The sequence below is a fragment of the Ruditapes philippinarum genome, unplaced genomic scaffold (assembly GCF_026571515.1).
Source record: "Ruditapes philippinarum isolate M1 unplaced genomic scaffold, ASM2657151v2 ctg258_1_1_1_1, whole genome shotgun sequence".
Lineage (NCBI taxonomy): Eukaryota > Metazoa > Mollusca > Bivalvia > Venerida > Veneridae > Ruditapes > Ruditapes philippinarum.
This window is the reverse complement of record NW_026855480.1, coordinates 22,137-50,014: the sequence shown is the minus strand read 5'-3', so window position 1 is coordinate 50,014 and position 27,878 is coordinate 22,137. Positions and strand designations below refer to the sequence as shown.

Below are 27,878 nucleotides of genomic sequence, written 5' to 3'. Positions count from 1 at the left end.
CTAAGAAGATGGCTTGTCGATAAACCCTGCTAAAAAATTGTTTTTTTTGTACCCAAAAAAAGAAAAATCTTTTTTTCACATTAAAATCATTTCAATTTGATCCCCCAAATTTACAGAGAAAAAAAGGGAACGGAAACCCATAAATTATATTGTGCTTTTTCATGGAGTTTTTTCAACTTTGCCCCCAACAGAAAAGCCTTAAATTTACTTTATAAATATTAATGACTCCATGTTATGCTGTGGCGTCAGCAAGTGGCTCGTTTGTGTCTAAACTTCACACTAGCTTCCAGGGGGAAAAACCTATAAGATTCTTGTCAATAGTGCTTTAATGAAATACTCCCAATACTCATAATGTTAAATGTACAAAATGACAAATAATGAAATGAGCCGCGTCACGACAGAACCAACATAATGCGTTTGCGACCAGCATGGATCCAGACCAGCCTGCGCATCCGCGCAGTCTGATCAGGATCCATGCTGTTCGCTTACCAACCCTATTACAAGTAGAGAAACTGATCAGCGAACAGCATGGATCCTGATCAGACTGCGCGGTGCGCAGGCTGGTCCTGGATCCATGCTGATCGCAAACACACTATGTTGGTTTTGTCATGACACGGCTCAAATAATGAAAAATAATGCTGTGAGGGGGCACCTGATGTCTGTCTCCTATAGTCCAGCAAAGCGGGAAAAGTTTGCCAATATGGACCTTTGCAAGTGTCCAAGTGAGTCAAAAAAAACACAATTTTTTTTTCCACTTGTGTTACTTTCACTTTGTTCGTTGTTTGTCTGGATAAAGGTTAATAAGTTGTTGTTCTTTGTTGAAAACATTGATTGATATCAATATTCATAACCCATTATCTGTAGGTCATATCAGAAAATAAAAAACTATTCTATGTAATCTTTTTGAGTTGCATAGATGAGGGAAGAATTACTTATAGCATTAGAATAGTAAGTAAATACGCAGACTTGGCTTGGCTCAGAGAATAGGAGGGCCAAAAGGCAAATCAAGTTTTTTGGTTCCAGCTGGGTGGGGGGTGGGGGGCGGAATATATATCTAACTTAAATTTGGCACTAAATTTAACTACAGTACATTCTCAGCAGAGTGGGGCCCTTTGTAGAGCAATAGGACTTTTTATAACAAACATTAGACATCTGCATAATTTTAACAAAAGTAATAAAATTATCCTCTCTATTATTAGCTTATAAATCTTTGCCTCCGGAAGGTTGTTTCTGTCGAGGTTGTACTGTATTTACAGCAATACAACAGCTACCAGTTTGCTACACTTAATTTACATGACAGTCAATTTACTACTACAAGTTACTTTGTTTCACACAATAATATAGATCAGTAATTCAAGTTGTTCTTTTCTACCCTATATTCACATTCAATTACCAGAGTGAAAAAGTGTAATTTATTTAAATTGCTGAACCCAATGTAGTTAAGTGTATTTGCTGAACCCATACTGAATTTCCTTTGGAAACTTGTGAAGACTTGAAAGTTAAATACTAAACGCTAACTAGACCAGTGTTTCCTTACAGAAACTATAAACCATTACAAAATCACTTCAAACTGATACCTGGTAATTGTCTGCGATTGTTTTTTTTTTGCAGAGATATATTTACCTACCTGGATGCACATTGCATAGATCTGCTTAGTTATGGCCCCTTTTATTGTTTACATATTGGTGCCAAGATTCTTAGACAATATTCAAAACATTCTTATTATTCTCCAAAGAGAATGTGATTTCCCAGACAAATTAAACTTGTTTTGTCTTCTTTTTGTTTTTTGCTGGATGAATTAGAATGTTTACTAACAATTAAGTTGAATAATTGTAGAAGATGTATTGAATAATTGATAGACCATATAATTTTGTTTAGGGGTGGGGGATGGAAGGTTTATTGTGGAACATAGGAATGCCTTTATGTTTCCTGCATTATAACAGTTTTGTGTATGCTGAATTTATTTTAGTTAGATTGTGTAAGAAGTTTTATAGACACACTCTCGGTTTTATAGACACACTCTCGAATCTGTTCTTGATAACCTGTCAGTACTGAGCAACGAGTGGAATGTTTCTTGCTTGACAATGGCTTGGTCCTGACTGGGTTTGAACCCATGCAGCTACTGATCTATGTATTACTAGTGTGTCGTGTTAACCACCAAGCCATAACAAAAGCTCCAGAGAGCATTTTAAATAATAAACTAATACATTATTGGGTATTAGCATGATAACAATATAATAATAACAAAAACAAAATGATTACAACACAACATAATAACAACAACAACAAAACGATAACAACACAATAATAACAACAATATGATAACAACAGAATAATAACAAAAAAAATGATAACAACATAATGATAACAACATACATAACATCAGGAACTTCATTGCTGCTATAGCACCTAAAAAGTTTTTTGACATTGAAAACAAAATTATAAATATTAAATTTTTTCAATGTGCAGGAAATAAATCAAATATCACGGACCTCTTGAAGTATTATTATGATAAATTAGAAATTTGTGGTTTAAGGATTGATAGAAAAGAATCATATTTTAGCTCATTGACAAATTCATCACAACACTGAAGTGGCTTGTATTATAACGTGTTTCTCAGTTACAACAGTAGTGCAGTAGGTGGGGGTTACGAAAGCATCAATCCATCATTTATTGTGTGCTATTGTGTTTTTGCGCTTTATCTTCCTTACTATAGCAACATCAAAGGATAATCACTGAGTTGTTTTTCCAGTTTCTAGTAGAAATACAATATAATAATGATGCTGAAAGCTTGACATTTTTCCCCCTCAATAAATAGTCATATAAATAGTCCAGAATAATGTTTTGTAATTATTTCATAGGTTTTATGTACACATATAGTAGTATTCCTTTATAGTGGAATGTTGTTGTTATAGTTTATTGTTCAGTCGAAGGTTAAAGTGATATATATATATTTTCTCTTTCCTTTTGATTAGTGATATGTATATTTGATTAAATTGTGCCATGTTGACCTTGATCTTTTATCAGCCTATTTTATTTATTTTTTTCTCAGGATATAAATCTTATACTGTCACTCAGAGTAACTATAAGGTGTATTTTAAAATAGTTTTAGTCAGTAAAATCATACTGTATCTTTTAACTTTTAAAGACTTTGGGGCCTCCATCGGCAAGCTGGTTTTAAATCATCCTCCCTAGGGTCCTTACGAAAATGAAGGCAACTAGTACTGGTAAACTGCTTGACAGCCTGCCCAGGAATGTTGCGGTGGCTGAACTGTGCTCTGATAATTACAATGTGATTTATTGCTGTGATCCTGAGTGAAAAACTACCACCACCACCTATCTAGGGTCATGTGATGAATTTTTCAAGCTTGCTTTTGTAATTGATAGTTGATGAATCTACTCTGGTCCCCTAAATAATGTAAGTAGGGGTACATTAGCCATTAGGTTTTGAACCATCAGTAATTAGCTTAATTTAATAACTGAAAAATAGAAGAAAATTGAAATGAAATAACAATATGTATCTATAGATATTTAGGTGAATAAATATCAATCAGTCAGTCAGTCAGTCAACAGAAAATTAATGAACAACAAACAAATGAATGAATAAAGGAAATGATGGAAGGTCATTGAATGAATGAATGAATGAATGAATGAATGAATGAATGAATGAATGAATGAATGAATGAATGAATGAATGAAGGAAGGAAGGAAGGAAGGAAGGAAGGAAGGAACGAGGGAAGAAAGGAAGGAAGGAAAATGAATGAAGTAAGGAAAACTGAAATAATTAACATACATGTGGAATAACAAAAACAGTTATTAGTTAGTCGAAGTTCAATAATATTTACTTGTTTATACCAGCAAGGTTAATCTGTATGAGTGTATGTGTAAGATTCATTCAGGATTCAGAGTTACTTGTAAACAAGTAGTCATCAAGGAAATGAAACTGTATATTTCTGATTATGTTGATATTTAATGGTTAATCCTACAGTTTCAGCCTCAGAAAATTGTGTGTATGTTTGATAGAAAGTGGTTTTCAATGGGAAGGGCACCAGAGGTCTTCCTCCACCAGTAAAGCTGGAAAGTCACCATGTGACCTTTACTTAGTCAGTGTGACAGTGTGACATAAAAGCTAAAACAATAAAGAAACAAAATTCGAAGAATGCAATAGTATTAATGAACTTAATCCTTCTTAAAGATGCGTAATAAGAGGATATTTCTTCGTTTGAGTGAAATATGGAATATCATATATTTTCACGACACATGATAAAAGGCATATATTTTCATGAGCCGGGATGACGAGTGAAAATATGTGGCATTTTATTCATATTGAGTGAAAATATATACCCTGCAATATTTTCACGAAAAAATAACCTTTTTATTTAATTTCATTATCAAAGAAAAATGGTTACGAATTCCCTTTGCTTGCTTGCTATGTGGTCTTGTTTTGACTGTTTTTTGCACGCGCTGTTTGGTGTGTTAAACATTATGACATCACAATAAACAACTCTTTTAAAACATCTTTTTACAATTTTAATGACTGGTTTTTAAGTATTGGTTTTCTTTTTTTATTTTTTTTAGTTAGACCATTTTCTATCGTTGTAGATTTTTTGAAAAAAAAAAATTCAACAAAAATTTGGGTTTTTTTTTAAAATTTAAAATGGGGGAAAAAAGCCCCCCAAAAAATTAAAAAATGAGTTTTAAAGACTGCCCACGTTTCTTATTCTTTTTTTCCCAAAATTTTTTGGAAATATTTTCCCCCCTTTCCCAGGGAAAAATTTAAAGAAAATTTATGAAATATACAATAAAATTTTTAAAATTTTTTCTTTTGCCATCCCCAAAACTCGTTTAAATTTTAGATAGTGTTTAATTTTTCTTGTTTTTTTGTTACTTTTAAATTAGTGGGACATCTTTTTTTTTTTCTGTGAAAAAATTTTTTAGTAAACAAAATTTGAAATTGAAAGAGTTGCAATATCCTCAAATTTCCTGCATTGTATAATACAGTTCCTGTTCTATAAGCATTCTTCAAAGTGCTTGCAAAAATTCCTTGAGTGTTGAAAATAATTAGTTTGTGAACAAGTTACTTAGTGAAATGAACTTAAACTTCCTCCAAAAAAATAAATTTGTATTAGAATGTAGAATGTATATATTATGCAAAAGTAGTTCAAGTTTATCTATAAGTATAAGAGAAAGGGGAAAAAAGGTGATAATTTGTTTAATAGCAATTTAAACACTGGTGGCAACAGATTTTACCCATGTGGTCAGTGCAGATCAAGATTGCCAGAGCTTTCCTGAAGTTTTACCATAGTCTGCACTATTAACTATTCAGTCAGTACATGTTTTTGAAAAATTTCCTTAGTTTGAAAAATGATAATCTGGTTCTGTCCAGAATAAAAGTTAAAGCAGCATGCCTCCAGATTTATGAAAATTTTCATGAAAATTTTGAAAAAATGTATTTAAAAGTAAAATATTGTGAAGTGAACAAAGAAAGTAATTTACACATTGCAAATGGGTAAATTACCAAAGAGAGCTTAAAATATGCAAAAAAAATAAAGCTATCACTGCATTTGTTGCACAGAGGAAATATGTCTGACATGAGTCGTACACAAAATGTAAATTATTGCTTGAATCTTTTTTACTTTTCTTAAAATCTTGGTACATTTTTGTCAAGTTAGATTTTCTTGAAATATTTTTGGCTTGTCTGAAAGCATACAGGTTTGCATGCTTTAAAGTATTCAGTGTAAGGTTGATTTTTTGTTGTTGAAAATTTGTTTACTCTTCTGGAAGTGTTGCACTTCAAGATTAAATTGTAGAATATTTACTATTTCCCACAAATAATTAGGATTCTTTGAGATTATGAGAGCAAAAAATCAACAATTATTTATTGCAGATCTAGTTATAAAGCACAACATTTTAGATATAAAAGAATATTTGAAGGGAAAGGCAGTGAAATGTTAAGCTATAATCAAACCTTACTATCAAATGTTTTTTGTAGGGATTCCATTTTAGTTTTTTTTGCACAGGTTGACTTTCTCATGTGTGTTTTTGTTCCTATTTTTTTTTTCTTTTGTAATATCATACAGTCTAAAAAATTAATGCTATATATTTTTTGTAGTTGTATTTTTTGGATGTTTTTTTCTTCTAGAATCTAGCTTCTTTTATTTTGATTTTCTTTTTTTATCTGGAACCTGTTTTCTTTTAATCATTATTTTCTCTGTAGGCTTTGGACAGTTGAGGAGATTTTTTTTTTCTAAAACATACCAGAAACAAAATGCACTTAACCAACTTCCAGGAATGACCTGATTTGTATTGATATGTATTTTTTTTTTCACCACATGTACAGACAGATAAAAGATTAGGGGCAAACAAATTTTTTTAGCAATTTTGTTTTGTTTTCATCTTTACTATTTGCTAATCGTTCTGAGATCTGCAATCTTTTTTCAAGTAAACAACAAACACTATTTTTTTGGCACATAATTCTCTGGGTAGACTAGGAAATTCCTGGGAATTATGATTTAGCCCAATTATTTCAATTATGTTTTTGAAAGGTATTGCCTGTTCTGTAACTATCAGCTGTTTAGTTTGTAATGGCAGCACACTTTACAGGTAAATATTTATTGGAGCATTTGGAACCTGTTCGACAGCCTGCCATAAACACTTTTACCTCAGATACCATAAGTTAGGGTATATTCTCAATGGAATTCTTTTTTTTTTTGAAAAATAAAATAATTTCACCAGTGTTATTTGCCTTGAATTTATGTCTTACATTTGTAGACCAGGCAAAAATATCCCCATTTTCAAGGCATAGGTTGATGCATAGATTAAAGAGAAACAGTGTTAGATGTTAACATAATGAAAATGAATTTTGCTTTATTGATTACATCATTAAATAATTGGAGGCTGCTGTTTGAAAATCAACAATTTCATTCATCAAATATATTGAGTTATGCATTAATTTATTTTTGATAGATAAGAAAAAGTATTGTCATTTCAATTTTACCATAGATAAGAAAAGTATTGTCTTTCCAAAGAAAGATGTTTAATTATTTAACCATATAAACTGAAAGTGGTATAGAAAGACAAATTGAATGGAAAATTTGTGAGAAATTAAATCTGAATATTATATGTTTTAATTTAATACTTGATGAATAAGTAATTTCAAAGTACCATAATCCTTTTCATGCTCTAAAATGGACCTGTCCTTCCTTCAATGTGGAATAAACCATTCACTAAGAAATTAAAACATTGGTCAACTCAGTCGTTACCAGAAGGCCAAGAGTTACTTTAACTTAAAAGATGATAATTTGAGTGACTACTCTTATACTTAAGAGTTAAATAAACTACTGTAATTTAATAAAGAGACACGATTTAAATGAGAAATTTTAGAGAGTGAGAGAGAGAGATAAAAAAAAACCCTCACCAACATTATATGTAACAAAATGTCAAAGTTGTCATATTTTATCTCCACACCATCAGACATTTTAAGATGTATATAACTATATTATATATATAATATACAAATGATCAAGTGTATAAAAAATAAATCAAGTTTATAAAAAATAAGTCGAAGTTTATAAAATTTAGAATATCATAAATCTCATCTGATGTACAGTCTATAATTTTGATGATGAAATATTTTGGCAGAGTTGAAACTCATTTTTCTATACCTTACAACATGTTATGATTTCAGAAGACATAGTAGTAATTAAGTGTTATGTCAGGTAATGTTTTGAATATAATAATGATATAATGTATATGTTACAATATTGAAAACAGGTGAATCAATGAAAGAAGAGTTTCAGGCTATTATTATAATAATGATCTTGTAAAACTTGGTGTTTTAAAGTTGAACTAAGTAATTGTACATATTGTTTAATGCGTTCATAATGGTGCATAATAAAATTGTTATTGTTTCAAATTGGTGAAATTTATCAAAATTACGATTTTTTTTCTAAGCAAAATAGAATGAATTTGTTCATAAATAATGTTTTAATGTGAAAATGAATTTATCCATGTTGTTGGGGGTTTTAAAGGAATGCTGACATAATTATATTCATGGGCTCCTAACCTGGTTTCTAAAATAGTTCTAGAATTAAAGGTTCATATATCTTGTAAAGCAAGTTCAAAACCCGATTGGCATCATGTTGATGAACCTTTTTGAAGCAGTCATGATTTAGAAGTTTCATTGTAGTGAAGAAGATGGCAATTATATTATATTGTAACTGTAACTGATGCAGAAATCATCAGTGGTTAAGGTCCCTGACTAATTTGCCTCTCTTTCTCTGGGTTCAAATCCCAACATAGATTTTGGATTCTTGTATGTGAGAAAGCCATCCTGCTAGCTTACATTTAAAGGTGGTGGTCACAATGTGGTTGCTGCTTTTGCATGGAATATTACAACAAAGGGACACCTAGAAAAGCCTCTTTATATTACATGGAATTGTTCCCTATAAATTTATTTGTGTTGACTTTAAACTGCCCTCTCTCTCTAAAATGAACGAACACAGAACTCCATGTTCCATACTGCAGGACTGAAAATTATAATTGATAATATGGTAAAATGATTACTCTTTTTTGTTTGAAAATTGACCAATTAAAGATGTTAAATGGCCTTTATAGCAAAATATGTCTCAAATTTTAAAATTTAAAACATTACAAGGATACTATTTTACCTTTCAGTCTGACATTCAGTCCATCTATGTTTTGATAAATGATTATTATGATTGTTCTTGATAAGAAAGGAAAAGTTTCTGGAGTAATAAACTTACCAGAAATGTTTTATTATTAATTCATTTATCTTTCATACCTGGAATTTCTTCTGTCATAAAATCTGTACTCGACTGCAGTCCAACTTCTATAAATAGATTTATGTTTTTGTAAACATTGGAAATGAAATAAACGCAATACTTTTTTATTTCGATAAGTACTCACGGAAAAGGGTACAGTTCAGGCCATGAGGCCATGATCAGATGGCAGGGATAATCTGTGCCTAAAATCAGATTCTACCAGATAGGTTAACTGGGTTAAGTGAGTTAATTGATGGCTTTACTGACATTACATGTATATTTATATCCTATGTAACAATATAATGTTGAAGGCAGAAAAAAGTTTCCTTTCAGTCATTTAAAATTTCTTTGTTTAAATTAAGCATAGCATATACATCCGATCAACCCCTGGCTAAAATTGTGGCTTAAATTAAGCGTTTAGGAATTTTATGGTAAGAAAATGAATTTATTGTTCAGTCAGCTGTCCAGACACACGTCCAATCAGAAATGCCTAATTTCCGCATCTGATTAGAGCTCGTAATCCAGATTAGCAGATTAAAAGGAAATTTGTGAAAAAGTGCACCTGTAAAAATAATTCGTCCATAGAGAATGTTTATTATTACAGTATGTGGCAGTCTGGAATAAGGAAAAGCTGATGTGGCCACTTGTAAATGATAAAAAAATATCAAATTATAGTTAAGGTATAGTTAAAAAAAAAATTAAAAATGGTGCTTAAGTTTGGTACAGGTCGGTCCATATGGATTGATACAAATATTATTATAAAAATCAATATGAAAAATTACATTATTGTATGACACGATTGATTTAAACCTGATCAACTGTTAAATATTAATTAAGCAGGGCAACATAATCTCATAATATAACATAATGGTTGAATCATGAATGTCTGATATTCACCGGGCAGATGGACATATGCCGAGGCGATGCCGGGTCAAATGACTTTTCTGCGGTGAATATCACCCATTCTTATTCAATGGCTCACTGTCATAGTTTTATTATATGAATAGGCTAAGAATTAAAAAATCACAAAAAGTACAACCTTATATACATGTACAAATTTTGCCTCGTTAAGCGCGGGAAAAAAGACGCACGTGCGAGGCGTGCAACAAACTAACGGAACGCTCGCATCGTACAAAAGTAAATATCAAGTTTATACTCATGATGCGGTTTAGCCTTTTTTAAGTATAACAGTAAAATAATGATTTTCAATCGAGAAATATTGCCATAAAGAACATAAACGCAACAATTTATTTTTTAATTAACACACGTATTAAAACAGTCTACGGGTATGGTCATTGAATATGAGTCTCAATCTATATTTAGACTTGGAAAATCCAATTCAGCCAGTTAATATGATACTACACCCAGTGAATATGATTTTATAAAAATTTCTGTTGACTACAGTTTGGACCAATTAGATCGCAGCTATTTTTAGATCATATAATAAAATCTCATAATGTTACATAATGGTTAATATGAGGTCTATATGTAAATGAGTGCATCGAGTTCATTTTTCTTTAAAAAATAACTATACATATAATAACTCTTTTACTGTTGAAAAGTCTGGATCTTTGGTAAATTATAAGAAACATGATTCATTTGTAAAACAAGTTTGTTGCTTGTGAATAAAATTACAATAAAAGTTCCAGTTGCACAGACTATCCTTGTAGCTTTAAAATCACATTCTAAAATATCTGTGATCAATTTTCTAATACACCCATTTTCGTGTCTTTCTATGCAAATTGGTTACAGTTTTGGAATTCTAGTGAATAAAATACGTTCATAGGAGTGGATAGCTTACCACTTTAAATGAATTTTGTTTCTTAGAGAAAATAGGTTTGGTTAAAAAAAGTAAGATTTTGGTTTCTGTGGTTCTTTAAAATACAGAAAAAATGGAAATTTCCCCCTAAATTTCATGGTGCTAGACATTTTGTGTTACTTTTAGACAGAAAGCTAAAATCTGTCTTAAAATTAGCCTATAACTAGTATTTTCCCATCTTTTAACAACACACATGAACAGAAAATAAGTACTGTTGTTTGTTTCAACCGAGGGATTAAAATAGCCTTAAGGTAGCAGCTGTCTTGTTTTGCTGTGTGTGATTGAATACAGCTTTAATAGCAAAGATCTGTTCTAGAAATAAACAACATGTTAGCCATTTATTCCATTGTAATTGAGATTAAATATAGCCACTGCCAGATTAATATATTCCTCTGCCCCAGACTAAAATATTTTTCCACCAGGTTTATTTAATGCAATCTGATTAAAATATTTTTACCACCAGATTTATTAGATACAACCAGATTAAAACTTACTTCAACCAGGTTTATTAAATACTGTCAGCCAGATTTAAACATTTTCACACCAAATTTATTTAATACAGCAAGATTTAAACATTTTCACACCAGATTTATTAATACAGCCAGATTAAAACATTCTTCCACCAGATTTATTAAATACAGCCAGATTTAACAAGTTTCACACAGATTGATTAAATGAAGCCAGATTAAAACATTCTTCAACAAGATGTATTAAATACAGCCAGATTAAATTATTTTTTCCACCAGATAATAAAATATAGTGCCAGTTTTTCCCACCAGATGTATAAATACTGCTATATTAGAACTTTCTTCCAGCAGTTTCATTAAATAAGTCCAGATTAAAACATTTTACACTTATCTTTATAAAAAAAACAACTGGATTGAAATGATCTTCCAACAGAATCATTAAATACAGCCTGATGAAACATTTTTTCTACCAAATTTTAATGCATCCAGATTTAATGTAAATAATTTTCACCAGATCTTTAAGACTTAATCATTTGCAAAAAAAAAAAATCTCCATTGACCTGTACTTTTATGAAATCATATCTTTTATGAAATCATAGATCTGTTTTATAAAAACATCTTGTTGTTTAGACATATTTATTATATTTTATCATTTTTGATGCCCCAAATTGCTTTGAGCAAATAGATTTGCCCTTGTTTTTCTGTTCGTCTGTTAAATTGTCCGCCCTCAGATTGACAACTCAGAAGAATGTTTTGGCATCTGTGTTCTATATATAGCCATGGACACAGTTCTAAGTTTCAGATAATGTCTGCATCATATTAGACTAAGTGTTTTTTTCTATTTTCAGATATGTATATATCCCTGTTTTACCGACTGCACTCCTCGAGGTCCTGAACACCCCCACCCCCTTCATCGCTGGTGTACACTCGATACATAAAGAAGACATTAAAGATTTGGTAAGAATTTTTGTTTCATATCAGGAAATGTGAATATTTTTAGGTGTCAACAGTTTATGTAATTTCTTAAACAAAATCAGAATATGTGTTCATTTTTATGCAATACTGCATAACAGATTACTGCAAACTGAATAAAAATTGTCATAACTTAAAATTTAAGGTTAGAGATTTTGGGCATAAATTAAAAAACTGATGAAGGTCCTTTTGCCTCCAAGTGACCAAATTCTCCATTTAATCATGAAATTCATGTGTCAGTACTTTCCATTCACATCTACCCTTGGAGGATGTAAAAGGTCATTTGAATCGAGGTCAAGGTCACCAATATATTATAAATATTCTAATTTTTCTTCATAGTGCAGCCATGTTTTATTGGCGTCATATTCATATCGGTGAGCATCCATCGGTGTTTAGTGGCTGATACTAAATTCTGATGATTGAGGAATGCATGCCAGTTTTATTGACGCATTCTTCGATATTTTAATGGCCTTTTAACTGATACATAATTACTGTTATTAAGAAGATAAGCCTGTTTGTGTGCAATTGCTAGCTATAACTGCAGATATTGTGTGGAACAATGGTCTGGCTCAATATTTCCGTCGAAACATTGAATTTTCAGTGCATGGTATTGTTTTCTATTGATTACAGATATCCACTGATTCCAAAGCTTAGCCAAACTTTATTTTATAAGTTAACTTTCGAAATTAAAATGTTGAACAGTTTTAATAATCAAACTAAGTTTGAATCATGAACTAAAACTGATTTGACTTTTAAACTGGGCTTCAGTATCGAAGAACTAAAATTTTGAAGGTAATTGAATAGGGTCAGGTCGACTAAAGAGACATGTACTTATTTGCCTCTGTGGCCGAGTAGTTAAAGTCTCCCGACTTCAAATCACTTATTACTCGACACTGCCATGAGTTTGAATCTGAGAGGAACCTTTTGCACTTGTGTAAGTTAACTAACTGGTTTTGTAAAAGATTGGTGGTTCTATTTATGTGCCAGAGCATGTCTGAAAATATGCGCAGAAGGTCTTCCTAAGTCTGCAGGCTGGGAAGTCCCCAAATGACCTTGACAGTGCTGGTGTGACCTTAAATCCCCTATAACTGGCCTGATTTCATATCAGTGGTGAAGACAAGTGTTGCAGCATTAGTCTTTAGATAAAAGTTGTCATATTTTATTGAAATCAAGCTTTATATTATATTATTTATTTACTGGCTTCAGCGTCAGATTGACATTACTTAGATTACAAGATACATTATAAATGATTATTTTATTGGCATATATTGAAATTTATGTTTGATGAAAGCAGTAATGCTAGAAATAAAACTGTATTCTTACAGCTTTACAAATGAAATGAATTTACTGTATTGTAAGAAAACTAGAAGCAAAAACTGCTGTAATGAAATGAAAATCTGTTGCAGTACATTTTATTACATTCCATGATAGAAAAACATGAAATGTTGCATCATAGACAAGGAATTTATTGATATTCGTAGGGAATTATTGTTCCTTCGACTATCTTATTCAAATATTCTTTCCGTTTCTTGTGAAACTTGACAATTTGTCATTGAGGAATTAAATGTTAGTCACTGACCAAGATCCATAACTCTGGCTTAAAATTTAACTGAATTATTCCTCTTTGTCCCATTATCAAGCACTTGATAAAAATTTCTGTTGGACAGTAGTTTTGGTTGTGACATTTAGTAATTGATATAAATAAATTATTTGTGGGGATTAGAAAAGTTTCTTATTAATAAATGGATGCCCTTTGATACGAGCGGTTTTACCCATATAGTCAATTGAATTAGGAATTACACATCCTGCTTCCATCAGGAAGGCATATAGGAGTGGTTAATTACGACATAAATCTAACAAATATGAAAATGTAGTCAATGGAAACTCAATTAGCAAATTTGTTACCTTTTGAGTTAAATGTTAAAGTTTGTACTAAGAAAATTCTAAGTCTTTACAGAAAACAGATATGTTGAAAAAATTGAACATAATTTCTATTTACAGTTGGACGTTGTCATCATAGATCTCGATGGAGGTTGTGTACATATTCCCGAGTGTGTAACGTTACCCACAATTCCAGAGCCTGTCCTGTCTCGAACGATGAAAGCACTGCACATGGTATCAATCTCTATATATTACTATTTCTTTGCCTCGATTAATAATACATGTGATTCTATGTTTTGTGTAAAAATGATATTACTTCGATCAGAATTTTTGCGTTTTTTGCAAAATTTTCTTCTTCTTTAGCAAAATTCATCAATGCCAAATCTGTTAACACATTTTATCACTAAACATTCAATATTATTTTACTGAAGGAAAAAAAAAAAATTTGGTCTTTTCTTTTCTCTCCTCAAAACTTTCAATACATTTATACTGATTGAAAAAGAAAATTAAAGAGTCTTTTCCTGAAAAAGGTAAATTAATATAGATACAATGTAGCTCCCTTCTCCGCCCCCCTCCAAGAAAGGAAATTTAATACATTTTGTTCTGGAAATTGATATAGCCTTTTCCTGAAAAAAAGAAAATTTGTCCTTTTCCCGAAAAAGAAAATTAATATAGCTTTTGCCCTTTAAAAAATTTTGCCTAGAATACAGACTGCCATTATATAACTAGCAATGCTTGTTGAAATTTTGAAAAATAAGTTGTTCCTATTTCTGCAATCTAAAATCAAGGAAGGAAATAAAAATCTAACAGTTTTATGTACTTTGTTACAACAATATTTGTATTTATTGTAAGACAAAATGAAAGTGCAAACTTGCTTTGAATTGCAAAATCTCCCTCAGCAGTCTGTCTGGTAGAGATACAGAAACTCTGAGTAAAAAACAATGACAGGAATTCAGTATATCCCAATCTTCAGGAATTCAGTATCGGCAATCTTTATCTAGATCTTAAACAAATAGTATCCCTGAAATGGTGTCTGAAATGATATGGGTTTTTTTTTTCTTGCCTTTTACTTTCTCTTGTTCTATGTTATGTCATTGTAATTAAGAAAGACATTTTATGCATGAACATCTGGTTATCCCTGAAAAATGCATTGTTAAACGAACAATGTTATATTTTCAAGATGCATTTTAAGTTTTTTGTATAAGTATTATTTTCTGTATTCTATTCTTCTTTCTTTCAAGACTTTGTGAAACATCTTTCTGTGAATATAGACATGTCATTTGCCAAAACTTTGATAGTTTTTTTTTATTTTATATAAAAACGTATATTTAAAAACTGAGAAATTTAATAGCATAATTTCCTATCAAACTTACCTCTTTATGGCTAGCAGTAGTATATTTAGGTGTGTAAGGATGAAAGCTCCAGGCTGTAAGAAAAGGTTTTTAGTCTTAATCAAGACATTCAGCCTCAATAGATAATTTTAGAAGATTCATGTGGAAAAGTTGACCATTAGTTGTAGAAAAGTGGGAAAAAAATGTACTGGGGAGTAAAGTAGCTCTGTCTTGATTCTGGGTTATGACCCAATACTAAACCTTTGTACTAGAATTGTAACATGATCCAGCTCTGTACATTAGACTGGTACATGATCCAGTACTAAAGCTCTGTACTTGTACTGTGACATGATCCAGTACTGTAGCTCTGTACATTAGACTGGTACATGATCCAGTACTAAAGCTCTGTACTTGTACTGTAACATGATCCAGTTCTAAAGCTCTGTACTTGTACTGTGACATGATCCAGTACTGAAGCTCTGTACCTGTACTTTGACATGATCCAGTACTGAAGCTCTGTACCTGTACTGGCATATGATCCAGTACTGAAACTCTTTACCTGTACTGGCATATGATCCAGTACTGAAGCTCTGTACCTGTACTGTGACATAATCCATTGCTGAAGCTCTGTACCTGTACTAGGTTATGATCCAGTACTGAGGCTCTGTACTGATACTTGGACATGATCCAGTATTGAAGCTCTGTACCAGTACTGTGACATGATCCAGTACTGAAGCTCTTACTGGGACTTGAACCATTTCTATAGCTCTTTCTGCTTGTTACATAGTAATTTATATAAAAGGAACATTATAGGGTCATTTTAAGGTGTATAGATCACACAAGGCGCTGTGTTTTTCTATTGTTATCTACTGATGTATGAGGAGTGTACAGAGATGGATGATCTTGTAGAATTTATGTTTATTGAATGCTGTACAAGTGATTAAAATATATATATGCTGATCATGAAATTTTGTGGTTTTGAAACTATGTGCTTTAATGATTGCTATATTTTATTTTGAAATTGGATTTCACAGATGAAACAGAAATGTGTATTTTGTGATTCTCTTTTATTTCTTATCTTGGGTGAAGCATTCAGAATTGAGATGAATTTGTTTCGTATCAAATAACTGACGAGATGTAATGGCTGTTAGGTTGAACTTGGAAGAATTGTATGAAATTAAACTTTGTTAACACTTACCATCCTAAATATATTAAACGGCAAAATCATTCATTCTTTTTAGGGAACATTTTTAAATATGTACTAAATAAATAGAAAACAGCTTAGAATAAATGTATGGCACAGATGTGCTGACTGATCGTGGTCTGCACTGGTTGCATGGGTAGAATCTGTTGCCACCAGCAGGTTTAGAGTTATTAAGGGCTCAAATCAAAATTATAAGCAACAAAACCTTAATCTGATCTATTTGAACATGTGTATACTCCATTCATGATGCTTAACCTTTTGTATACATATAAGGGGGAAATTCCAGCTGCTAAAAATGTTTCATAAAAAATGAAAATCAGTTTCTTACAGTCTGTTTTCTGTGTGTAAGGAAAAAAATATAATTAAACAAATTGCAAGGGCCACTGCGTTCTGCCTGCTCAGCTTAATAAGGAGAGCATAATCTTTGTAATCCAGAGGTTGTGGTGGGATCTTAAGGCATGGTGAAATTTCTCCAGGACAAATGACTTCGGACATTGAAACTAATGGTCATTTGACTCTCATTGCTGATTTAGAAAACCATACGGGATTAGTAGTTGATCAGTTGCAGAGAAATAGCTAATTACTGGTTAGTTATCCGAGAAAATTGGTTAATATCTTAAAGTTGGCATCTTGATAATATGGATGTAATATATTTTGATGCTTAATTTCAGATTCTTCATCAAGATTTGCTGGCATCTGACTATGCTTTTCCCTCCACTCCTACAAAGAAAGCTCCTTCTTTAGAACAAAAGGTAAGAAATTGAGAAAATTGTGCGCAATTTAACTTTACATTGTTTCATAGGACATTGATTTATATAAATTATGTAGTATCTATGAGGTAAAGCTTAAGAAACATGAAAAAACAAAACAGTACAAAAAATGCAAAACAGTGCAAAAGTTAGTGAGACAGTACAAAACCTGACGAAACAGTACAAAAATTGGTGGACAGTACAAAAATTTGCAACAGTACAAAAATTGTCAAAACAGTGCAAAAGTTGATGAAACAGTACAAAATTTGGCAAAACAGTACAAAGATTGGCAAAACAGTACAAAAGTTGATGAAACAATACAAAATTTGGCAAACAGTACAAAATTGGCAAAAGAAGTACTAAAATTGACAAAACGGTACAAAAATTGGCCAAAAAAGTGCAAAAATTGGTAAAACATTTCAAAAAGTAGCAAAACAGTACAAAAATTGGCAAAAAAAGTACTAAAATTGACAAAACGGTACAAAATTTGGCCAAAAAAAGTACAAAAATTGGTAAAACATTTCAAAAGTTAGCAAAACAGTACAAAAGTTGGCAAAAACAGTACAAAAGTTGGCAAAAAGTACACAAGTTGAGAAAAACAGTACAATAATTAGCAAAACAGTGCACATTAATAGGCATTGTTGTAATAAGTATCATTTTTCCCCTATAAGATTTATGCTAGTAGGAAGTTGATTTTGCTCTGGCCAAGGATTTACCAAAAATTTATTTATTTTTCTTGTATTTTATAGGACAAAGAGATTAGGGCAGTGTTTGTGCGTATGATAGCCGAAATGTTCACTGGATACAGGTCATGTCTGGCTTTAATCAGAATACACCCAGAACCCTTCATAACATTTCACAAGGTTTGATATACATACTGCTATATATACTCAATTTTAGACTCTATTTTGAAAAGCAGTTAATATTAATTAGCAAGAGGGGGATTGTACAGGTTTGAATCCAGTTTTAAGTATTCAAATTGCCTAATTTGAAAGGTAGTACTTAGCTTTGTGGTTCAGTTTGATCATGGCTTAACCTGAGGTCATGGGTTTGATCCCTGTGTAGGCCATGTTTTCTTTTGTCACACAGCTAGTACTGGTTAAATCTACGAAGCCGGCTTGACAGCAATTTATTATAAGTGAGCACTGTTTAACATTTTTGTTTTCTGGACTGTCTTTGAAAAGTCATTTTACAGTACAGACCAGCCATAACCCAACAGGTTTGGTGTAATGGGCTTGCCTATATTTTAATTTGGATCATTCCATTTTGAATTTAAGGGATTTTGTTATTAAGATGATAATATTTCGAAGCCAACAGAGCGCCAATTAAATTACCTGTGTTGACAAATCATTATCACAGTTGTGTTCAACAGGTAGATACATGATTGTATATTTTTTCATATTTACAGGCAAGTTTTCTGGGTCATAAAGGGATGGTAGAGGAAGATTTTGTGGTTAAAGTTCTTGGTGCGATGAGCTTTAATACATTTGTGGCGGAGAGAGGTCCTCCATACAGAGTCTGTGATATCTTTGATGAGGTAAACATTTAGTCTACATGCTTGTTTATATCAGCAAATGGGTGTGTTATGTTATATCTTACGTAAGTTGTTAGTCTGTTTGTTCTACACTACTGAAAATAGATACAGGGCCATCAAACTGTAAACAGAACAAAAGAATACAATAGAATTCATTTTGTAACATTAGAATAAATTTGTAACAATAGAATAAGAGGTCAATGGACAAAACAAAAGAAATGGCCCCTTACACCAAGGTCGCACCTTTGTCTGTTTTGTTTGTACATGCTAACTAATGTTTACTTAAGGTAAATGTTGGTACATTTTAAGTGTATGCAGGTATGATTTAAGTGAATTTTTGTACATTTTATGTGTATCCACCATGAATAAGGTGAATTTAGGTACATTATATGCAGGTATAATTCAGGTGAATGTTGGTATTTTAGGTGTATGCAGGTATAATTTTGGAGAATGTTGGTATTTTAGGTGTATGCAGGTATTCAGGAAGATCTGGTAGAAGAGAGAGCTGAATCAAACCTGGCTATCCAGCATATCAAAGCCCTTGCTCAACAGCTGCATAATAATGTAAGTTTATGATAAATATTTCAACTAATAAACTTTTATCACATAATTTATCCATGCCACTTTTTCAACTGTGAAAATGGTATTGTGCAACCAAACATATATTTTGGTGTGATGTCATGTGCGCTATAAAAACAAAGCGTAAAGACACACTTAATGTTAGCGCTAGTTATGCAAACAGTGTATGACACTCGTAATGTTTGCATTACACTTTAGGTGCGTCAGTGAATAAGGATTTTTTTAAACTGTACACGGTTCTTATTATAGGTATGTGGTGAAGTGAATACTGCATTAGTGTACCTTTGTTACAGATATATAGGGTTATACACTAGTTTTGTACTGTCATCAAATTTGTTTGATTTTTACTTGATGGAAAAGCAGCAGCCAAAGTAAGGGTTATTGGGAATGTTTCAGATTTACCAAAAAAGAGACATTATGCATGTTTGAATGTATACTGAAATTGTCCTGTGACACATGTACATGTATTCAGTTTTTGTTTAGAAATTTAATTTACAAAGAAAGTAATGATAGAATGATTGAACTTTTATTTTGCTCTGTCAGGAAAATCCAAATCCCCAACCGTATGTACAGAAAGTGCCAAAGCCGACAGAAGGAGCCTATGCAAGAATCCATCAACCAGTTTTCCCTACATTAGATGAGGAGAAAGTTCAAGCTCTAATCGAGGACGGAATCTCAAAGTCATCAAAGAACAAGTGAGTTAGTTATGCATATATTGTGAAAGAAATTCTAGTTTAATTTTTTTTTAGCTTGACTATTCAGAGTATGGTTTGGCTAACCTACTCACACTGATTTTGTACTCATTGTTATGTTCAAATTTTATGTGCAACTTTTTGTACAACATCATATCTCATCAATCATATAACATGATTGCTTCTTACTTCATACACTTATTTGAGATCATAATAGTGGGGTTACTTGCCAAGGCTCTTAACTCTAGCTTGGATTTTGACAGAATTATTGCTCTTTGTGAACATAGAAATTTCCTGGTTATATTTATAGATGGAACATAAATTTTCAAAACTACTGAAAGTTTCCACTTGAAACTCAATACATAGTCATTGGTTTCATACTTAGAGGTCACTTTCCAGTGCAAATAAATCTGACGTGGATTTAGACTGAATCATGGCCCTGGGATGTCAAAAAAGGCTTGATCCCATAATCCATGAAATGAGAGGAATACACCTTAACCACTTTCTTAACAGTTATGTGGGGTTACTTTACTTTTAAGCCTTAACGAAAGAATTCCTCAAGTTTGCTTTCATTTTATATTATTAGATTATTTAGATAACATATACATATTATACTTTTACTTCAGATTAACCACAGTGCGGACTCAGAAGCGTATTGTGCCTATGGGACCGGCAATCTCAACTATAGGTGATAGACAGAAAATTGTAAATAATAATGCAAGACGACTTGAAGTTCTTAGAAACTGTGTTAACTTTATATTTGATAACAAGATCTCAGATGCAAGAATTGTAAGTCAATAAAATTGTTGTTTTAATGGGTTAGATAGTACTTATTTCAGGTATTTTTGTTTGTGTAACTAGCATTTTTAAATTATTTCAGATACAAAATGAATGAATTAACCATTTCAGATATTTTCTAGTTTGTTATGAGCATTTTTAAGATATTTATGAGTTATTTGAGATATATTTTCATTATTTCAGGTATTTTCTTGTGTGTTATTGGCCACTATAAATTATTTCATTAATTCGGATATTTTTTACTGTGTTTTAAGCCTTATCTAATCATTTTGAATATTTGTTAATTATTTTTGTCTTACAAGCATTTATAAACGATTTCAGATATTTAGAAACAATTTCTTTTTGTCTTCTTTTGTGTATGAGCATTTCTAAATTATTTCAAATATTGATGAATTATTTCAGATATTTCCTGCTGTGTTACGAGCATTAAAGAGTAAAGTAGCTCGTATAGCATTAACCCAGGAGCTGAGTCATCATATACAGAGTAATAGAGCGATGTTAGAGCATCAACAGTTTGATCTCGTTGTTAGACTACTTAATTGTGCATTACAGGTATAATTTGACACACATTACAATTAGTACCTCCCCTGGCCGCCATTCTGAGGGTTATTCCCAGTGTGTTGTATGCCTAAGATAAGATAAAAAAAATCTCTCATAATAGTATCATCTTCATGAAAACTGATAAAAACTTTTTACATATTTGTGATATAATGGTATTTTCTTTCATATGTCTTTCTGTAACAACTGAAATCTTTGTCACCTAAAATGTGTTGATCCGAAGAAGTTGTATGAAAATTAGTGCAATTACTGGATTGGAAATGAAGTTGAAAAGATGTGTGGAAAAGTAAAATCTGTGTTTAAAGTTTAAGTAGTTTACTGAATTTGTATAATTTACTTGTTTTATGTGATTTTCAAATGCAAATTATTAAATGTAAGTAATTTGCATTTTCAAAGAGGAATTTAAGAGTAACATTAAATTGCAAAAGGTTTAAAATGAAACTAAAAGATCATAATAGAGCATGTAGTAAGATTTATGGGTTACAATTCACACAAGTTTTATGACATTTGAATACAAAATATAATTTTATTTTTGTTTTTGCTATATATCAAAATGTTTTCTACTTTCAGAATGATTCATCGATGGATGAAAATGGTGTAGCAGCCTCTATCCTCCCATTGGCTACCTCATTTTGTAGGGTAATAAAATTCCTTCCTATCATATTGTGTACTTTTCTCCATTCTCGCTAGTGACTTTGGATACTTTCATGTGAGGAAGCTAACATCTGGGGTTCTTCTCAGGTGCCTGCAATTCTGCTTGTGCCTGAAGGGGCACCTGAGGTCTTCCTCCACCAATAAAGCTGGAAAGTTGCCATTTTGACTTTAAAGTGCTGATGGGACTTAAAAACCAATAACAAACTTTCTTCCTAACTAATTTATGTTGAGACGTTATCAAATATTAGTTGAGATATGTAAATACTGGTACAGAATTCAGTTAGTGTTACAGATTCAATACCTACAGATTAGGTATATGTACATTTTGAATATGACACAGATACAACATCAAATTACATTGCGATAAAAACTCAATATGATGTTATAAAAGAAGATCCTATATCAATTGTTATTGAGAACAACAAAATAAATCTTCAAAGCATTAACACTAAGAAGATTCATAAAATGTGTGAATGTTGTGATGTATATGTTAAGAAGAATATGTAAATTAAAATTTTTTTTTCTGTTATTCAGAAATTATGTACGGGAGTGATACAGTTTGCCTACACGCTAGTACAAGACCATGCTGTATGGGGAAACATTCAGTTCTGGGAGGCGGCCTTCTACCAGGATGTACAGAAAGACATACGGCAGTTGTACGCCCCTCAATACGAGGAGCACATTATGGTACGGTGGAGAAAAGAGGGTTCCAAACAAAGACATGTGAGCAAATTACACGTGCTGCAATGGCTGGAATAGTTCTCACTTGTGTACCAACCACAGTTTCTTGCACCTTTTTTCCTCGTTTGAGCTTAGAAATGAATTAGTTCTGTCACGCTTTAGAATAGTAGTTCCTTATGCTTTTATTTAGAACATATATGCTTAGTTCTTTTTTGCACTGTAGAGCTTAGATTTATTTGTTTGATATAGACCAGCTTAGTACTGCATTTTGCATAGATATTATTCTTGAACCCAAAGCCTGCTGTATTTATATTAATGGATTTGCAAGACTTTTACTGCTTGAAGGTCTATCTGATTTGCTGGAAAAAAAAAGCATTGGGGACATTGGTCTGATGCTTTGGCGAGGGGAAATTTCAATGTGAAAATTGATCCCAGTGTTCTTAAAGCTGTTTCTGCTTGTCTCTTACTGCTGATTCAGAAATTGTGTGATTAGTAGTCTCTTACTTTTGGAAAAATTGGTAATTACTGTCAAGTTATGCAGGAAAGATGGTTAGGTGGACTGATGGCCAAAAATGTGACAATCCTGCCTCAATTTTTGAACTCTGCATTCCAAGATTTTATTTTTTTCGGATTTCAATATCAAAATGATACACTTGGAAATTTATATCTCATTTGGATCTCATTGCAGAGCTAGTTTTACCTTTTATTCAATGCATACTTTTAGTTAAATAGTTCCCGCTTAATTCACTGTGAAACATTCTCATCATCCTTTAGTTATATATCTTAAATTAGCTAGAAATTTATCTTTTATTTTACACATTTTCTTTTTGACATATACTTGATATATTTATTTTATTTAGCTAGAATGTTTATTTTAATTATATATATTTTCATATACTTTATATATTAATTTAGCTAGAATTTTAACTTTACTTTATATTTTTTTCTTTATTACATATACTTTTTATATATTTGATTTAGCTTTAATTTTTAACTTTTATTTCATATATTTTCTTTACAATTTATATTTTATACATTAATTTAGCTAGAATTCTAACTTTTTTTTGTATATTTTATTTACAAAATATTTTTCATATATTAATTCAACTAAAATTTTATGTTTAAGTTTATATATTTTCGTTAATATATACTAAATATCTTTATTAAGCTGGAACTTAATCATTTGTTTTATACATTTTTTTATGAATTATATTTTATATATTAATTTAGCAATATTGATTAAAACTTTCAATATTAAAATTGAAATTTAAATATGAATTTTTACAGAAACAAAATGTTGATATTGAATAGATCAAATATTGAATATACTATCATATGTGAATTATCATAGTTTCAGAGCAAGGTTCCAGCTGCCTTTGAATTACCATACCTTTAATTCAAAGTTTCGATTACCTATAAGTTATCATAACTTTAATTTTATGAAGTGACCTATGAGTTATAACTTAAATTTTAAGGTTTCATTACCTATGAATGTATCATGAACATAAGCTTTTTACCAATATCATGTCTGAGGTATCACTCACTTAAGAATTATCATGGCTTGAATTCAAGGTTTATTGTCCCTTGGATTTATTTTGGTGTTAGAATTGAAAATGCTAGTTGATAATGATTTGTTGTGGTGTCATACCTTCAGTTTGCTTTGGTGTCAAGTGTGTATCCCCCATGTGAAGTTTGCTTTTATTATTGTGGCAGGACCGAAGTTTGCCGACTCGCTTACATTTTTTTTTTTGTGATGACAGCAGCGTGAAATTTGTGCACATTGTCTTTGTGTATGGAACGTCTTATTATTTACCAGACTTACTTTAATCAACAATCCAGACCTTAACATAAATAATGATTTATGTATTAATAAAATACCACAAATTGTTTTGTCTGTGCAATTTGTACATTGTTTGGCTGAACTATCAAGTTTTTATCTGCTTTTTTTCTCCCTTTTGATTTTTTTCTTCAAACTTTCATGACATTTTTTTTTTTGCAAAAGAAATTGATTTTTTATGTAACCAAAAAATCTTTATATTTTGTGTGAGTCTCAATGGATCTTATAGACATTGGCTGCATGGCTGAGTGTTTAACAGATCAGACATGTATTCTAAGGATTGCTGACTGTGTGTGCTAAAACCTCGCCAGGGTCAAGCCATTGTTTCCTTGAGCAAGAAACTTTAAGCTCATTGCTTTGTACTGGTTGGTTCCAGGAACAGGTTTGAGGGTGTGTCTATAAGCTTATAGCATCCTACACAATCAATCTGTAAAACATTCTGATTAAAGTAAAGACATTGTCTTTTAATGCCTGTTTTTAAAAAAGATTTGAGAAAATTTCAGATATTTTTAGATTTAAGAAATTTGAGATAGTTTTAGATTTGGGAAATTTGGTTCCCATGAAGAATGAAGTTTTACAGCCTCAGAGAAACTGTTTTTTACCAGTGACTTTAGCTACAGAAAGATATAATAGTATCATGCTTATTCAATGTCTCAATCTTGCCAGCAACGACTTCAGCGCAACAACCAGTTTTTGAGTGACGGTAAAATTGTATGATACCTGATTACTTGAGAGGGTGATAAAGTTTGTACAAACTAAGCTTTAGGTATTGCCTTAAAACCAATTAAACAATAAAAGTAAATGTCCCTGTTGTTGTTTGAACATATTATAAGACTGTTTTCAGAGTATGGAATTGAATGCAAGTCAGAACTTAACACCGGAATTAAAACGGCGGTCAGCGTCACCTTTCAAACAAAAAGAGATAGGAGCCCTGGAGATTGCTGCTGAACAAGTAAGAGATTTAAAAAGTTGTCTGGTTTGAATTATGTTTTAATTTCTTGTTGAAAAGAAAATCAATGTTGTTGAGAAAAAAAAGAGTAAGAAATTTTGAATATTTTGTCCTTAATTACATATAAATTCTTACAGAACTTGAGATCTAGTTTTATATTTGCTTTAATAGCTTTTAATATCTGTTATTTTCTTCCTTTTCATATTTTCTTACTAAATTTAAAGTAAAACCATTTGAAAAAAAAATTAACATGAAAATATATCTTGGTGATCTACAAATAAATTGACTAAATGTGAACATTTTCTTGGACATAATTTTATATGACAAGTGCCAGATTCTTTGTCAGACAAAAAATTGACCTTTTGTTTAGGACATACAAAAAACAAAAGAAATTGAAATAATACTTTAACCAATACTAAAAAGAGGTGGTGTTTGTTTATTAAGGAAAATTGAAGGGTGGGTTTTTGTTTTACTAGGAAAATTTTAGGTGGGTTTATTGTCGGCCTAGGAAAAATACATTTTGGGTTTTTATCCACTTACAACAATTTACAGGATGGGATTTTGTCTTGTGGGGTTTTGTCCTACACTTTCACCTAGTGCCAGTTAATGTGATATGGTAAATTTGAATTTCATGTTGCTGGTCTTTAAATGAGTAAACTATAGCAACATTATGTTATATTATCAGTTACGCATATGGAGTACGTTAAGTGAAGGTCAGCAACAAGAGATGATAAACAATGAGGAATCTACGGTGTACAGTCAGGCCATACATTACGCTAACCGTATCGTGTATATGAGGGTACCACTTGACTGTAGCAAGTAGTTTAAGAACACGGGAGGCTACGATGATGAGAATAAAAGCAATAGTAACATTACTGCAAGGTTAGATACTTGTTTTATACTTGTATTATTTATTAAAATCTGGTAAAGGGGAAATGTCTCTTAAGCAATGGGTATAAAATTTCATGAAAATTGCAGACTCGGTTTGATTGAATCTGTTCATGATGGAGAATGGGAGAGGTGTAACATCCCTCATGCCCACTAACACTGGTATAAGTGGTTCAATCTTTATATCTTAATATGCTAGAATCAATGATCCCAAAAGAACCAGAAAGATATAACGAGTTGAGTTTCAAGTTATACAGACTCTGTTGAAGGTCATATGGCAACTTTCAATTTTTCTGGTAAAAGATGTCTAGTGCCCCTTTGTGTATTATTTAAGGCACAAATGGGACTTTCAAGCAAACCTGGTGTAAGCTTATTTGATAGTTTTTATGGTAGGAATGAATCTGAAGTACAAAGAAAATTTCGTCTACATCCTGATCCATTGGGCCATGAAGGCCAGTATTTTAAATTTTTTCTTTCAGTTTTCACTAAAACAACATCATAATTACTGATACTAGTTATATTGAGGCTACGCTACATGTATTTATCCGTTTCATTGTATCTGTTACAGTTTGGCGGAGAGTGACAGTGTAGATGCAGAGAGTGGGTTTGACGAGACGGAAGAGACGGGCAACGTAACGGCCGAGGTAATACGATTTGTGACCCGGTTTGTGGACAAGGTGTGTCACGACAGTGGGGTCACTGATGACCATGTGAAAGCCTTACATCAGATGATTCCTGGTATGTTTTGATTTTTTGAAGGGGTGGGACTGGGAGGGGTGACAGGGTTTATGAGTTGTGTGTTATTTTGAAATTGCAAGTGTTTTTGTTTAAATTTTCTTTTACATCTTCCAGGCTCTTATTCCATAGTAAGAGTAAAGATTTGTTTAATAGTTTACTAAATTACATAATTAAAGTGATACACTTTACATACATAATTACGTATTGTTGGTATGTCTTACAAAAATTTTGGTGATATTTTGAAATATTTTGAATGTTATTTGGGTTTTTTTATCTCATACTTTTATCTACTCATATAGAAGACAGCATGTCAGTTGTTATATTACTTTAAAGGAACTCCACTGAGGTCAGAAAATACTTGAAAACAAAAAAAAAATTATTTTCTTTCATAGATCAAGTGTTTCTCTTAAATGGAAAAAATCTGCATGAAGAAATATACTCTGAGTAAAATTGAGAATTGAATTTTTGCGCGATTTTTAGCCAGGTTTGGTCTTTTTGCACAATAAAATGATTATTCGGGGTAATTGGAATGAGAGAATGATCTGAAATTTGGCACACAAGTTATTAGGCCAGACCTACATCAAATGTTCCTCAAGTGTAGAAAAAATATTTCCTGTCTCTTCATGTCAGAAAATCTCAGTGAAGTCCCTTTAACTTTATCAATAATTTTAAAAATGAATTATATCAATACTGAATTGTTATTTTTCAGGACGTCGTGGTCAGTGTTTGTTTCTTTTATCATTAATTTTCTCATGCATTGTTTG

General features: G+C 31.5%; 1 protein-coding gene across 1 annotated transcript in view; it reads left to right on the top strand.

Moving 5' to 3' along the window:
* The window catches only part of LOC132743498 (myotubularin-related protein 13-like), a 69,653-nt gene that overhangs the window by 21,201 nt on the left and 20,574 nt on the right, over positions 1 to 27,878 (top strand). Inside the window, 14 exon segments of the mRNA XM_060732022.1 lie at positions 11,918 to 12,026; positions 14,043 to 14,156; positions 17,129 to 17,209; positions 17,956 to 18,069; positions 18,615 to 18,743; positions 19,206 to 19,304; positions 19,863 to 20,014; positions 20,638 to 20,800; positions 21,212 to 21,361; positions 21,938 to 22,006; positions 22,556 to 22,744; positions 25,384 to 25,491; positions 26,174 to 26,370; positions 26,945 to 27,114. Coding sequence (XP_060588005.1) covers positions 11,918 to 12,026; positions 14,043 to 14,156; positions 17,129 to 17,209; positions 17,956 to 18,069; positions 18,615 to 18,743; positions 19,206 to 19,304; positions 19,863 to 20,014; positions 20,638 to 20,800; positions 21,212 to 21,361; positions 21,938 to 22,006; positions 22,556 to 22,744; positions 25,384 to 25,491; positions 26,174 to 26,370; positions 26,945 to 27,114 — 1,844 coding nt within the window.